Below are 14,230 nucleotides of genomic sequence, written 5' to 3'. Positions count from 1 at the left end.
TGATGTAATGCAATTTTTTATTTAATATATGAGCTAATTTAGTCCTTAAACAATATATTTCGAAATAAATTGTTCTTTAAAGTATGTTACACAACCCGTAGTTAAGATAGCACCGAAACATAATCTTCTCTTGGAAAACGATAACTAGATGTTAACAATACTTCACGACATACTAGTTAACGCACTAAACAATTAAAAAAAAACATTAAATTACCAGACCTTAGAGAACCTAACTAAACTTAAATTCCTAAATAATTAAATTTAGTTTTATTTTAAGGATCTTATATATGGTGACTAATATTGTCAAGAAAAAATATATGTTTGGTAATGTTCGTGGTACTATTTTAACAGTGTAATATTTGCCTGGCGTCAACAAATTTAAAGGGCGTCAAGCAAACAAAGAACATGAGGAACTACGACTTACTTAACACACTCGTGATTTACTACGAATTATGGAGAAGAACATGTGGAATGCAGCTGTCTTAAGGTAAACGAACTATGATGATTATATTGTAGGTTACTTTAAGTAATGTAATGCCAGGTAGTTAATGATAATACAATAATTCACTTATATGTTTTTGTTCTATAACTTCTTTATTGGGTTAAGATCATGGAGGTGAACGCCATCTCATTTCACCTTAAACCATCTCTCTGTTGCTTCATATGTGGCTTTTTGTCGAAGGTGTTAGTAAAGGTAGATGTTAACTTTGATAAAAATTATTTTCTCCCCCAGGCGACAGATCATGTCCTCGAGTCCTGAGCTGAGAGCACTAGAAGCCAAAATCCATGCATGTGCCTTGACCCGTGACAACAGTGCAGCCATTGCCGAGAAGGATGCCCAGCGGAAACTATCAAATGTAAGACCCATTTCTTCTTTCTTATTACAATGAAACCTCCATATAATATACTTCTTTCTCCATATAATCTGTTATTCAGGGATTTTTACAACTAACGGACCCTCGATATAGTGGACTTTCCGTTCCATATAGTCTGTTAAATAGAGGTTTCACTTAATTTGGCTCTCACTTTGGATGCATTTATATGCACTGTAGCTTGACTTATAATACTTGTGATAGTAAGAGAAAATTATATAAAACATAAGAACATAAGAATGGAGGAAACTGCAGTGGGCCTATTGACCCATACTGGGCAGTCCAGTTTATACCCAACCCCTGTTGCTCATATATCCATCCAACCTATGTTTGAAGCTATCCAGCGTATTCGAGTTAATGATGATATTTGGTAACTTGTTCCACTCGTCCACTACTCTGTTTACCTATTTCACACCGAAATCTAAATTTGTCCAATTTAAAACCATTGTTACGAGTTTGCTCCTGGTTGGATAGTTTGAGTACCTTTGTAATGTCCCCTCTGCTTAACCCTGACTTCCATTTATGCACCTCTATCATATCGCCCCTCACTCTACGTCTCTCGAGGGAGTGCAAATTAAGATGCTTTAACCTGTCTCTGTACTCAAAGTTCCTAATGCCCGGGATTAGTCTTGTCATTCTCCTCTGAACTCTTTCCAAGGATTCTATATCCATTCTGTAATACGGTGACCAGAACTGAACTGCGTAATCCAGGTGAGGTCTCACAAGAGCAAGATACAGTTTTAGGATGACCTCGCTACTCTTGTAACTAACACTCCTTTGTATGAACCCAAGTACTTTATTAGCCTTGTTACGAGCAAAAACACATTGTTTACTTGGCTTAAGATTTTTACTTATCATTACTCCTAAATCTCTCTCGCAGTCGGATTCCACAATGGCATCGTTGTTCATCTGGTAACTGGTTTCCCTGTTTACATCTCCTATACTGAGTACTTTACATTTGTCCACATTAAATTTCATCTGCCATTATTCTGACCATTCAAAAAATTTGTTTAGATCTTCCTGTACTTTTGCAGAGTCCTCGTCAGATTTAATTGCACGTCCTATTTTAGTGTCATCAGCAAATTTACTTATGTTGCTGTCTATGCCGATATCTATGTCGTTTATGTATACAGTATAATAAATAATAATGGTCCAAGTACTGAGCCTTGGGGAACTCCACTAGTGACGTTGCTCCAATGCGATTTAGTGCCGTTTATGCTCACTCGCTGTTTCCTGTCCCGTAACCACGCCCTGATCCATTTAAGGATATTACCTTTGATACCATGTGCTTCTACCTTTCTAATTAGTCTTTCGTGGGGGACTGTCGAAGGCTTTGCTAAAGTCGAGATATACCACATCATATTTGTGCCCCTCGTCCACTATGTACAGTAGACTCTCACTGTTGGAAAATGACCGGTCTATTCTTTCTCTAAAACAGAAGACGGATCACCTGAAAATTAACCCTCCAGCTTAATTCACCTGAAGATTAACCCTCTAGCTTAATTCACCTGAAGATTAACTACCCTAATGTTAACTTAAACTCACCCAATACTAATTTAACAAACTTAGCCTAATCCACCCTAACCTAACCCTTCTTAATCTAACCTAATACTAACTAAACCATTTATTAACTTAACCTAACATAAACCAACCTAACCTAACTCCACCAGATAACATTAGGGGTGGTGAAACTTCAGGTGATATAAGCTGGGGCTAATTTTCAGATGACCCCACAAGAGGAAACAAAATTACCTCATTATCTTCAGCATCCTGGTCTGAAAACATAGTTGTTAATTAATAAAGTATATAATATCGATTTTTTCCTCTTTTTCTTCAGGCTAAGGACAAACAATATGCTGAACTCTTGGAGAAATTGGACTGTGAAGAAGTTATGTCTGCAGCCATCACAGACACTGAAATACGAGCCAGGAGGTTGGAGACACAAAGGGCAAGTTGTGTATTGTTTCAGAAATTGTTTGAGTGACAGGTGTTGAAATGTATAGGTCCTGATAGACATTCTAACTGATATTGTTATTTTAATTAGGTACTAAAGGAACAAATTGCTGAGAAAGCTGCAAGTAAGGCAAAGGCAGAAGCTGAGAAGACCATAGCCATGATGTCTGAGGTAGACGAAGTCAGAGTCATGAATCAGGAGAGAGAAGAGTGAGTTGCACAGCACTGTTCATCAGCCTCACTGACCAACTTGAACCAGATAACTCATACATAGTGTATTATTTTACTTAATTATTTGTAAATGAAACTAATCTGTAAGGAGCTATTATATAATGGTAAACTTAAATGTTTTGTTGTGTCATTTGTCTTTAGATTTTGAATGTTTATAGAATAATTAAATGCTTACTGCTGTCCATGATTCAGCATTTACCAGTAGTAATTCTCTCCCTCTCAAGGCAGTTGAAAAAGAAGCACAAGTCTCACACACTCAGTCGTCAGTTCCTGTTGACGCAGAGTCGGCTAAAACAACTTCAGCAGGAAGAGCGAGATCTTGATGACAGGAAGCTGACAAGGTTGGCATGAAGGATGATCAGTCATATTTATATATATCTATAATGTATGATTTAAATTATTCACTCAATTATTTTATGAATAATAAGTGTGGTTCCATAGCTCAGTGTTCATCTCACATGTGGCGGCCATGGGTTTGATCCCTGATTTGAGTAAAGGATTGGGTTCACGCCTTGTATGCTAACTAGTGTACTGTATAGTGAGTATGCTGCTGGTGGTAGAACAACTTATCAGTGGCTAAAAGTTCTCTTGAGGTGGTCAAATTTAACCCTCAAGCACCTTATATATAACCTTCAAGCAACAGACATTAATCAGTGGTGTTTCATGTTCCTTGCATTCCATTTTCGAACATGTGGAGAAGAGTAGGCAAAACTTAGCTAGTAATTAAGGGTTAAGTGAGACAGGAGGGAAATTACATTATAGAGAGAGAGAGAGTATACATTACAGTATTTAAATGAATACACCAAACTCCCTTAAATTATATATTTGGTTCTTCAGGGCAACAGAGGAATATAACTTGAGAGCTGAGCTGAAGAAGGAGTTGGGAAGACAAGAGGAAGAGATGGTGAGGCTGCAACAGAACCAACGAGAGCTGGCCCTCGTGAAGCAACTCGAGATGGAGCAGGTCTGTTACGACACCTGGCATCTTATGTGTTTATATTAATGCGTCAGATAATCAGTATTAATAAGCAGGGTTTAAATTATTTATATATACAGCTGGGAAAAATATTATGATTCGTTCATGATTTATTTTTTGCCATTGGTGCAGCGTAAAGAATAATCTGCTGTTGTTTTGGGGGATTTAAGTTTTTATATCACTTTTAACTAACAGCAAGAGAAAGAGGTTCTTCGTCACACACGTCTGGAAGTGGAGCTGCTGGAGAAGCAAGTCGAGGAGAGGAAACTCGCGGAAGAAAAGCAACGGCGGGAGGAAGCATCGAGAATTAACCTGAAGAACGGATGGGATAGCCAACTGCAGTAAGTGGAGGCATTTGTGTTGTGTTGTTATGTGTGCTTTATGTTACCAGTACTTAAACCCTCATGTGACTGGCAAAATATCCTTAATGATGGATCTTTTGAGATATTTTTCACTCTTTTAAGGGAAATTTTTAGTCCGTTATATATGTTATGAAGTACGAGCCTGGCTGAAAGTGTGGATATATGTAGCATATTTCACCAGTTGATTAAACTCCCTCACACTAACCTAACCTAATCTATCCTAACATAACTAAACCTTACCTAACGTAAAATAACATAACCAGACATAATCCTAACTTAACCACACCTTCCGTACATATAGCCAGTGTTGCAGTGCCAATTTTTAAGGTGCCGGAGCTGTCAAAATAATTTCCGTTTCCTAAACCGTATATATATATATATATATATATATATATATATATATATATATATATATATATATATATATATATATATATATATATATATATATATATATATATATATATATATATATATATATATATAGATATATATACTGTATATATACAGTGGGGTATGCTATAACGAACGGATCCCACTACGAATATTCCTATAACGAACGGTGTTACCTATAAAATTGAGAATGCTATAACGAACGAAACTCCTACAACGAACATTATTTATTTATTTATTTATTTTATTTATTTATTTATTTTTTACTAATTTATTGTTTTTTTATTACAAGTATTAATGATACTCATTATTTCAGGGGTTTAGATGCATATTTATGCACTTTTTTACAATTTTTACAATTTTATATTATATTTTTCAGTGTTAAGTGGTTGTATTTGGGGGCCTGGAACGGATTAATCCTATAACGAACGAATGCTATAACGAACAAGGTTCTAGAACCAATTAGATTCGTTATAGCATACCCCACTATATATATATATATATATATATATATATATATATATATATATATATATATATATATATATATATATATATATATATATATATATATATATATATATATATATATATATATATATATATATATATATATATATATATATATATATATATATATATATATATAAAATCCGGCAACCGATAAACCGGAACCTTCAGTTTTCCGGCATGGATTTTGGAGTGTATTTTCAAATATTTCTTTGTTTATTTAATGAAGATATATGTTTTAGCTCATAAAATTCATTCAAATTACCCGGCCAGAATATAATTTACATTGCTGGAATTCTTACAATTTGATGGTCATTTTGAATATAAACATCATAGATTTTGCATTAGACATACAAATTTTAGATATAATGTTTACTCTGAGTAAATATGTCATCTTTTGTGCAAAATATATTACATTTATATTCAAAATATTCCTGGTCTTACAAGGAATCCAGCAATGTCCATTATATTATCCTAACTTCAGTCTGAAGTATTATTTATTACTAAAAAGGTAAATAGTCTGTTTTTCCCACACATTTATCTGGTAGGGAGGGTTGGTGGGGGAGGGAGGGACCGTCTGACCATCTGGCACGGTGTGAAGAATATTTTTTTTTTTATTAACTGAATATATTTGTTTTAGCTCATAAAATTTATACAAATTACCCGGCCAGAATATAATTTACATTGCTGGAATTCTTACAATTTGATGATCATTTTGAATATAAACATCATAGATTTTGCATTAGACATACAAATTTTAGATATAATGTTTACTCGGAATAAATATGTCATCTTTTGTGCAAAATATATGACATTTATATTCAAAATATTCCTGGTCTTACAAGGAATCCAGCAATGTCAATTATATTATCCTAACTTTAGTTTGAGTTATTATTTATTATTAAAGATTAAAATTAGTTTTTTCACCCAACATTTCTCTGGTAGGGATGGAAGGGGGGGGGTGGGGGGAGGGTTGGGACCGACCGACCATCTGGCCCAGTTGGAAGAGGGGGGAGGCAAGTTGAAGAAATTTTTTTTTTTTTTTATTAACTGAAGATATTTGTTTAGCTTGTAAAATTCATACAAATTACTGACAGAATATAATTTACATTGCTGGAATTCTTACAATTTGATGATCATTTGAATATAAACATCATAGATTTTTGCATTAGACTTATACAAATTTAGATATAATGTTTACTCTGTGAATAAATATGTTTGTGCAAAATATATGACATTTATATTCAAAATATTCCTGGTCTTACAAGGAATCCAGCAATGTCAATTATATTATCCTAACTTTAGTTTGAGGTATTATTTATTACTAAAAGTTAAAATTAGTTTTTTCACCCAACATTTCTCTGGTAGGGATGGAAGGTGGGGGGTGGGGGGAGGGTTGGGACCGACCGACCATCTGGCACGGTTGGAAGAGGGGGGGAGGCAAGTTGGGGTACTTTGATTGACAGATAGTGTCGTGAAGAATATTTTTTTTTTATTAACTGAAGATATTTGTTTTAGCTCATAAAATTCATACAAATTACCCGGCCAGAATATAATTTACATTGCTGGAATTCTTACAGCTTGATGATCATTTTGAATATAAACATCATAGACTTTGCATTAGACATACAAATTTTAGAGCTAATGTTTACTCTGAGTAAATATGTTATCTTTTGTGTAAAATATATGACATTTATATTCAAAATATTCCTGGTCTTACAAGGAATCCAGCAATGTCAATTATATTATCTTAACTTAAGTGTTTAATTTTCTTTGTTTAAAGGACTGTACAGGTAGTCATTTTCTGTTAAACTTATACAGCAAATATAACTTGATTGAATTTTTCTGGACTTTTAATTTCTCATTTGACTTGGGGTTTATTGAAGATTATTAGAAGGTAATTGCAGTGGAAGCGCCCCTTTGAGAAAAATCCCGAACCAGCACAAGAACACTTAAATTTACTAAACAAAATGAATTGTCTGTGACCCGTGGAAAGATAGCATCTGTGACTGGGTTGAATGAGACACACTGTAAAATTTTGACACTTATATTCCCTCCAACACTACAGACACAATCAAGTACCGTAATGGTACACCAGCATATGCGCACCTCCTAACCTGAACTTAAAACACTACTCTGGGGAATAAAAGTTATACATGATATTGCAATTATTAGAAACTCATACAATGCCTCATTAAACAACAATAAACTCAAGTATTAAGAAGTGTTGCTTGCACACATGAAACAGGCCTTAAGGGCTTTCAATAAAATAATATCAACCACTGAGAAAGTGGTATTAATAAAATAAGAAGTTAATAACTCTACAATGAATAGGCCTTAAGGGCACTCACCAAAATTATATCCAGCACTGAGAAAATGGTATAAAAAACAAGAACTTATTAACTCCACCCTGAATAGGCCTTCAGGGCACTCAATAGAATTATATTACCCCAACAGATGCACTTCCTAACCTAACTTAAACACTACTCTGGGGAACAACGGTTATACCTGAGATCAGAATTATAAAGAAATATTTAATGCATTAAAGGAACTAAATCACAGTGTCACTTACAACATAAGGGAGAAAACTCATCTGAAAAACAGTTCCTTCATTCTCTGGTTTCAATTAGTGACACAACATTTAAAAAACAATACGATCAAAATTATTTAAGAAATATTAAACTACACACGTCAAGATAATATCGGTAACTCAAAAGGTTTTATTAACTACACACAAAAATATTATCACTATTATTGAGATGTTACTGGGTCCACCAATACTTGTGAACTATGCTCCACCCAACTCAACATACACCTGTAATAAGGGAGATAAGAAGTTTCTAGGTATCCCCTAGACTCCTGGTCTCAGTGTGTGACCATTAATTTACTCAGATAGCCTCAGTGTACTCCCAGTGCATCCATGGGCAGGAAGAGAGAATGCCAGCAGGTGACTATGGCCAGTAGGTAATACTTCTAGCTGACCGAGGACACGTGGTGCTGTGCACCCGTGGAAGAACTGATCACCCAATGCTATTGCTGGTCCCGTGTCGTTTTAGTTGTCGGGAGCACTTATTCACTCAAGAGATCCCTTGATATCCCCGCTGACCAGTGACAAGCCTGCACTGATCGTTCCAGCTGCGACAATCACTAATCATCAATCATCAACGGCAGTCTCAAACGGCAGTCAATCTCCCACCGTCAATCTCTTGCAATCAAGTGGGTTCTGACGGAAACCCTGAAATTAACTCACTGTTAGCTCTTAATAACTTTATCACTGCCGTATCTAACCCCTATCTGAGATCGAATGAGACTTACTTGTTATACTGCAATAGCGCAACAGAGGTAACTAGACCACGTGACTTTTTTTGTGGATGGACGCGCAGGGACGTCCTGTCTGTCCGATTGCTTTTCGTGACTGAGGACCAACTAGCCTCGCATCTCCCCAAGGCGTTAGCTTAGGCGTACTTGACATATTTTCCGCCTAACTAATAACTTTCTTGGGACACCCGTAATATTATTCAGACTGATAAACGATCTATAATAAATAATTTCAAATTTAATAATAGTCCCTTAACTTCATGAGTCGCATCATTATTAATTTGGCAAACTACATTCAATATCGTATAGGCCTAGTTCCAAAATCTCTCACTACATGCAGGAGCGCTATCTTCCTCAGTCGACCTTGAAAACTCAGTATCGCCCATGGTGCGGCGTTAGAAATTACACTGAATTTCTGAATATATATATATATATATATATATATATATATATATATATATATATATATATATATATATATATATAATATATATATATATATATATATATATATATATATATATATATATATATATATATATATATATATATATATATATATATATATATATATATATATATATATATATATATATATATATATATATATATATATATATATATATATATATATATATATATATATATATATATATATATATATATATATATATATATATATATACAGTGGCCCTCGGTTAACGAACTCAATCCGTTCCAGAAGGTCGTTCGTTAACGAAACGTTAGATAACGAAACCATTGTTTCAATGGGTTTTGGAGTAATTGGTTCAGCTCTTGAAATTTCCTAAATTCAACAAAATGGTGCGAAAGGATTCACTTACTTTGAGGTGTGTGTGTATGTAGAAAGGCTCCTGGATGATGATGATGATGCGGTTAGAATGGGGTGGAGAGAAGGGATTGGGGTGGAAGAGAAGTCACCCCATGGTGCCATTTCACCCATAAAATTTTAGCTCTCTGGTTTAATTCAAGATTATTTTCTTTAAATCAACGCTGCACTGCATTATATATTGTCAATATATAAAATATATTTCAAAATGACCAATAATTTGCTTGGAAACACAGAAAAAAAGCGTTTAGTTGAAGAGTCTCAAGCAAGATGTTACCTCCAGTGAAAACAGAGAGAGACTGACGCCTGTTTGCTGTGTTAAGAGGCTGGATGCCGCGCATTAAACTAGTCACTTTACCTTCAATTTCGTTCAATAATTGTTAAAATGACTAAAAAATTGAATATTAAACTTTTAAAATTATTGAATAGTATAAACTTCTTGATATTTACAAAAATAGTAAGGAATTTAAGCCCTAGAACCGATTAATGTATTAGCGGACTGATACTAAAGCTGGTTGCCCGGTCAGTGCAAGCGAAAACATGTTGAGGTCGGTTCGTAAGAAGTTCGTTAAGCGAATTTTTTTTCGTTAACCGAATTGAAGATCCTTATGGAAGGCAGTTCGTTAATGATGCAGTTAACCAGAGTGTTAGTGTGAGGTCTATATATATATATATATATATATATATATATATATATATATATACTCTATATATATATATATATATATATATATATATATATATATATATATATATATATATATATATATATATATATATATATATATATATATATATATATATAATCACTGTGGAAGTGCTGGCGTGATCTAGGTATATGTGATAACCTGAGAAAGAAAACAGGGGATTCCCAAGCGCTGGTGCAATTCACATCTTCAAGGGGTGAGAGTACAGACTAAAAGTACAAAAGCAGGTGTATATATACAGAGGAGGGGTGGGAGACCAGGTCCACAGCAGGTCAGGTGTTAGGTAGCCCTACTGTCTTTAAACCATAATGGGGCTGATCAGGTCAGAGGGTAAGGTGACACAACCTTCTCACCTGGTTACAAATCTTCTTAATTACAAAATTGTCCAGTTTGTACATGCCATTACTCAAATTCATGTTGAATGCTTCGGTATGTTTAATGAGACTAGATTCTATGATGTTCCTACTGTCAATTGAAATACAAGGTAATATTGAGGAGGCATTATCCCAGTCAATGCAATGCTTGTTATCCCTCAAATGAACAAACAGAGCATTGGATTCCTGGCCTGTCCTAACACTATATTTATGTTGTTTAAGTCTAGTTACAAGATCATTACCTGTCTGGCCTAAGTAAAACATATTACATTCCTTGCAAGGAACTTTATAAATGCAACCAATTGTGTTGTTGGGGGAGTTCTTGATTAACATTTGTTTAACAGTGCATGAGATTTTAAATGCCACATGGACATTTCAGGTTTTTAGTTGTAAAGGAATGTGTGAGAAATTTTTGTGAAATGGTACACGTGTTTTTCGAATCGTTTTCAGTTAAAAAACTGTTACATCACATGTATATTTTACCTTAACTGTGTCTGAATGAATATATTCTCGGAAATAAATAGTAGTTTTGCTGAAACGTGATGTATTTTAATGTGAAATAGGATAAAATACATGAGGAAAACAAAACATTTTACCTAACCTTCCGATGTTCTAGAGAAGTTACTCGTTTTTTTCATAGTTTTTGGTTAAAATACTGTTATATTACAATGGTATTCTATTCATACTGTGCTTGATATAATGCATTCACGGAAATGTAATATTTTTGCTGAAATGACGTATGTTTTACAGTGGAAAGTGGGATAAAATCGTGACGAAAACAATGACTTTCACACATCTATAGCTCTTATGCGAGGAATTACATACCTACTTTTGAAAAAGTACTGTTTTTAAGTGTTTATAAGTGCACCTGTTATCAAAGTCTTTCTACAATATTGATAAGTCATAAATGTAAGTTGATCTGTAGGAGAGATTAATTATATGAGGATATATTGGGTTTTGTATTATTAATGCAAAATAAAGTTGATTGCTTGATTGATATAGATTTATAGTAAGATATAGAGCTTACTATAACTTATGTGTGGTGTGGTGGAGTGGATGAAGAGGAATACACTAAGGTGGTATGGACATGTGCCGAAGATGCATGAAGACAGGCTGACAAAAAAGTTTATGATAGCAAGAGAGAGGGGAATGTTGGGAGGGGTAAAGCCACCTGGGAGAAAAGAGTTAGAGAGTTTGTTGAAGAGAGAGCAGGAAGGTGAGGAAGAGTGTTTGAGAGAGCAAGTGAGGTGTGCAAGGATAAACTCACCTGGAGACACTTCTGCCATGGCCACCCCCTGTTGGGGAGTTCCCGGGAGGGAACAAGGCGTTGGCAATAATGATTGATTGATCAAAACAGAGGTGCCGGAGCGGCGCCCCGGTGAGCTCCGGCAGCACTGCACCCCTGCATATAGCAGGTGAAAGCTGTAAGGGGCTAATCTTTGCATGATCTAAATCTTCCTTAATCTCTTTCTGCTATGGTACTTATCCTCTGATCTTTATTTCAGATATAAACAAGAACAACTAGCAAGAGAACAAGCAAAAGAAGAAGAGTACAGGAAAATGGTAAGTGACGGCATTACAGATATTTCTCGTCATGATCAAGATGCCGTCTTTATTGGCCATTTTTTTAAACTACTGGTATTTCTCTTGAACGGAGCCTCATCTGACAAATATCCTTTAGTCTGTGGTCAAAATGTGTGTGTGTCTGTTTTGTGAGCCTATATGGATCACCTGAAGATTGACCCCCTCCTAAGTGCTCACCTGATGTTTCACCCCTCAGCTTAACCAGCCTGAAGTTGTACCACCCCAAAATTATCTGGAAAGGCTAATGTTCAAGTGATCCACAAAGACAAACGTTATGAATGGTCTCGTTCATGGCCACAACTACACCATTGGTTGTCCATGAGATCTATTGGTGTTGAGTTGATGTAACAGAATAATTCTCATTGGGTTTTCACAGCTTCTTGAGGTGTTAGCTGAAGAGGCGCGACTCGATCAGTTGGTCTCAGAGGCTCGGAGGCGCCGGCAGCTGGATCACAGGTTCCTCGTGGATCAGCTGCTGGAGGAGAGGCGAACCATGAGAGCCACCATCATGAGGCAGCAGCAAGAGGAGGACCTGTATGAACACCAGTACCAGCAGCTCAGGTGTGTAAGAATCAGCGATGTAGTGAGACTGACACCACAGACCTGACCTTCTGTAAACTTAGCCTATATGTATCTCATGAACAATGGCTCCCCACCTCCCAGATAGTTTTGGGTGGTTAAACTTTAAGCTGGTTAAATATTTTGGGGTTTAATCTTCACGTGATCAGTAAAGGTTAAACTTTCTTCAGGCCTCTTCTTTGGTCTTGGCTTCATCACTGTTAAGAATTATTAACATTTCATAGTTACATTTGCTTCTGGGACATATTGTTGATGATTCTTTGTATTGTAGTAGAGTGAAGTGAGAGAAACTAATCACTTGTCCCATGTCAAAGTGAGTGGTGTAAACAAAGATGAAAACCTTTATCATCTTTCTGAAGTGTATCTTGGGATGGAGTTTTGAAGCTGCTTGTATGTGTGAGTAATGACACTTATTAGGCTGATCATTATAAACAATCTTACTTGAATTAACTAGTTATTAAACCCCTTCTGAAGCAACCATCCATGTTCTCTGAAGTTATAACAATATAAAAGTAAACAATAACATCAGAAAGAGGAAATATTGACAGCCTCAGTTAACCTCCAAGTGGGAAAACACAAGAGAAACTCCTAGTCTATTCCAAGATGACACCAGTACTAACAGAACACCCTACACCACTTATGTCAATTCCTCTAAGAAGTGTGAGGCTGGCATAGTTCACTTCAGTTGCATGATTCATTAGCTTCCGTCCCCAGTCAGAAATTTTATCTTTACACACATCTTATCAAGTGCCTGGGCTGCTGTGAGTACTGTAGTTGGTCTGATCTTCACATTAGTGGGAATACTCATAAGTCATTCTTAACAGGTATGAGGTTATCAACTGTTTGTATTATGTTATTACATTTTGAAAAATTGCATTCTACTCTTTCTTTACCAAAAGGAAGAGTATCTTGGAAGAAGAAGAGAAACAGCTGCTTCTGAGACACGCCCCCCAGCTGATGCCACATTTCACACCGCAGCTGCTGGCTAGACTCAGGCAGCTGTTGTGAAGGACTACTGCTGCATCCATACATACTGGAACACCTACTGAAGTCATACTGTATTTGTGGGACAGTCATATGACTCTGAGTACTGTAGACCTGAACCCTAGAACTTTAGCCTCTGTCTGTGCAGAAATTTACTTAGATAAGTTAAATTCTGGTTTATACAGATCCTTGGGAGTTCCTCAGTGACCCCCACCCCCTGGAAGTTCCCTCCAATCCTTGAGACAATATCATACCAACTGTGAGACAGGATGCAGATAATTTAAGTATTCTTCTGTAACAAAGACATTTCATTCAAAATTGTTCTTATAAGCTCAAAATGACTACCTGAGGCCAACATTCTTCAAATGCCTGAGCAATAGACCAAAAGGATTCTCCATAAAATTTTTTACAGTACAGTACTCAACTCATCAGAAGTTTTTGTTTCAAGTTGGCCACTACTGTAAGTGTCTCTTATCTACTCACATCAATTTTACACCTGAAGTCTACTGCATTTAACTGTCAGGTAGAGGCATTTGTATC

At 35.6% G+C, this 14,230-nt stretch overlaps 1 protein-coding gene across 1 annotated transcript; it reads left to right on the top strand.

Annotated features, from left to right (window-relative positions):
* The first annotated feature begins 338 nt into the window (after nucleotides 1-338).
* LOC121872904 (meiosis-specific nuclear structural protein 1-like) lies at nucleotides 339-14,021 on the top strand. The gene is made up of 10 exons (XM_042376006.1): nucleotides 339-487; nucleotides 734-857; nucleotides 2,710-2,820; nucleotides 2,917-3,035; nucleotides 3,281-3,397; nucleotides 3,894-4,020; nucleotides 4,228-4,373; nucleotides 12,049-12,106; nucleotides 12,504-12,688; nucleotides 13,606-14,021. Exons 1-10 carry the CDS (start codon nucleotides 453-455, stop codon nucleotides 13,712-13,714), a joined length of 1,131 nt encoding a protein of 376 aa, XP_042231940.1. The 5' UTR covers nucleotides 339-452; the 3' UTR covers nucleotides 13,715-14,021.
* The last annotated feature ends 209 nt before the right edge of the window (nucleotides 14,022-14,230 follow it).

Source organism: Homarus americanus, unplaced genomic scaffold (genome assembly GCF_018991925.1).
Source record: "Homarus americanus isolate GMGI-L3 unplaced genomic scaffold, GMGI_Hamer_2.0 scaffold11022, whole genome shotgun sequence".
In the NCBI taxonomy this organism is placed as follows: Eukaryota; Metazoa; Arthropoda; class Malacostraca; order Decapoda; family Nephropidae; genus Homarus; species Homarus americanus.
The sequence above is the reverse complement of the archived record's forward strand: the minus strand, read 5'-3'. Positions and strand labels throughout refer to the sequence as shown.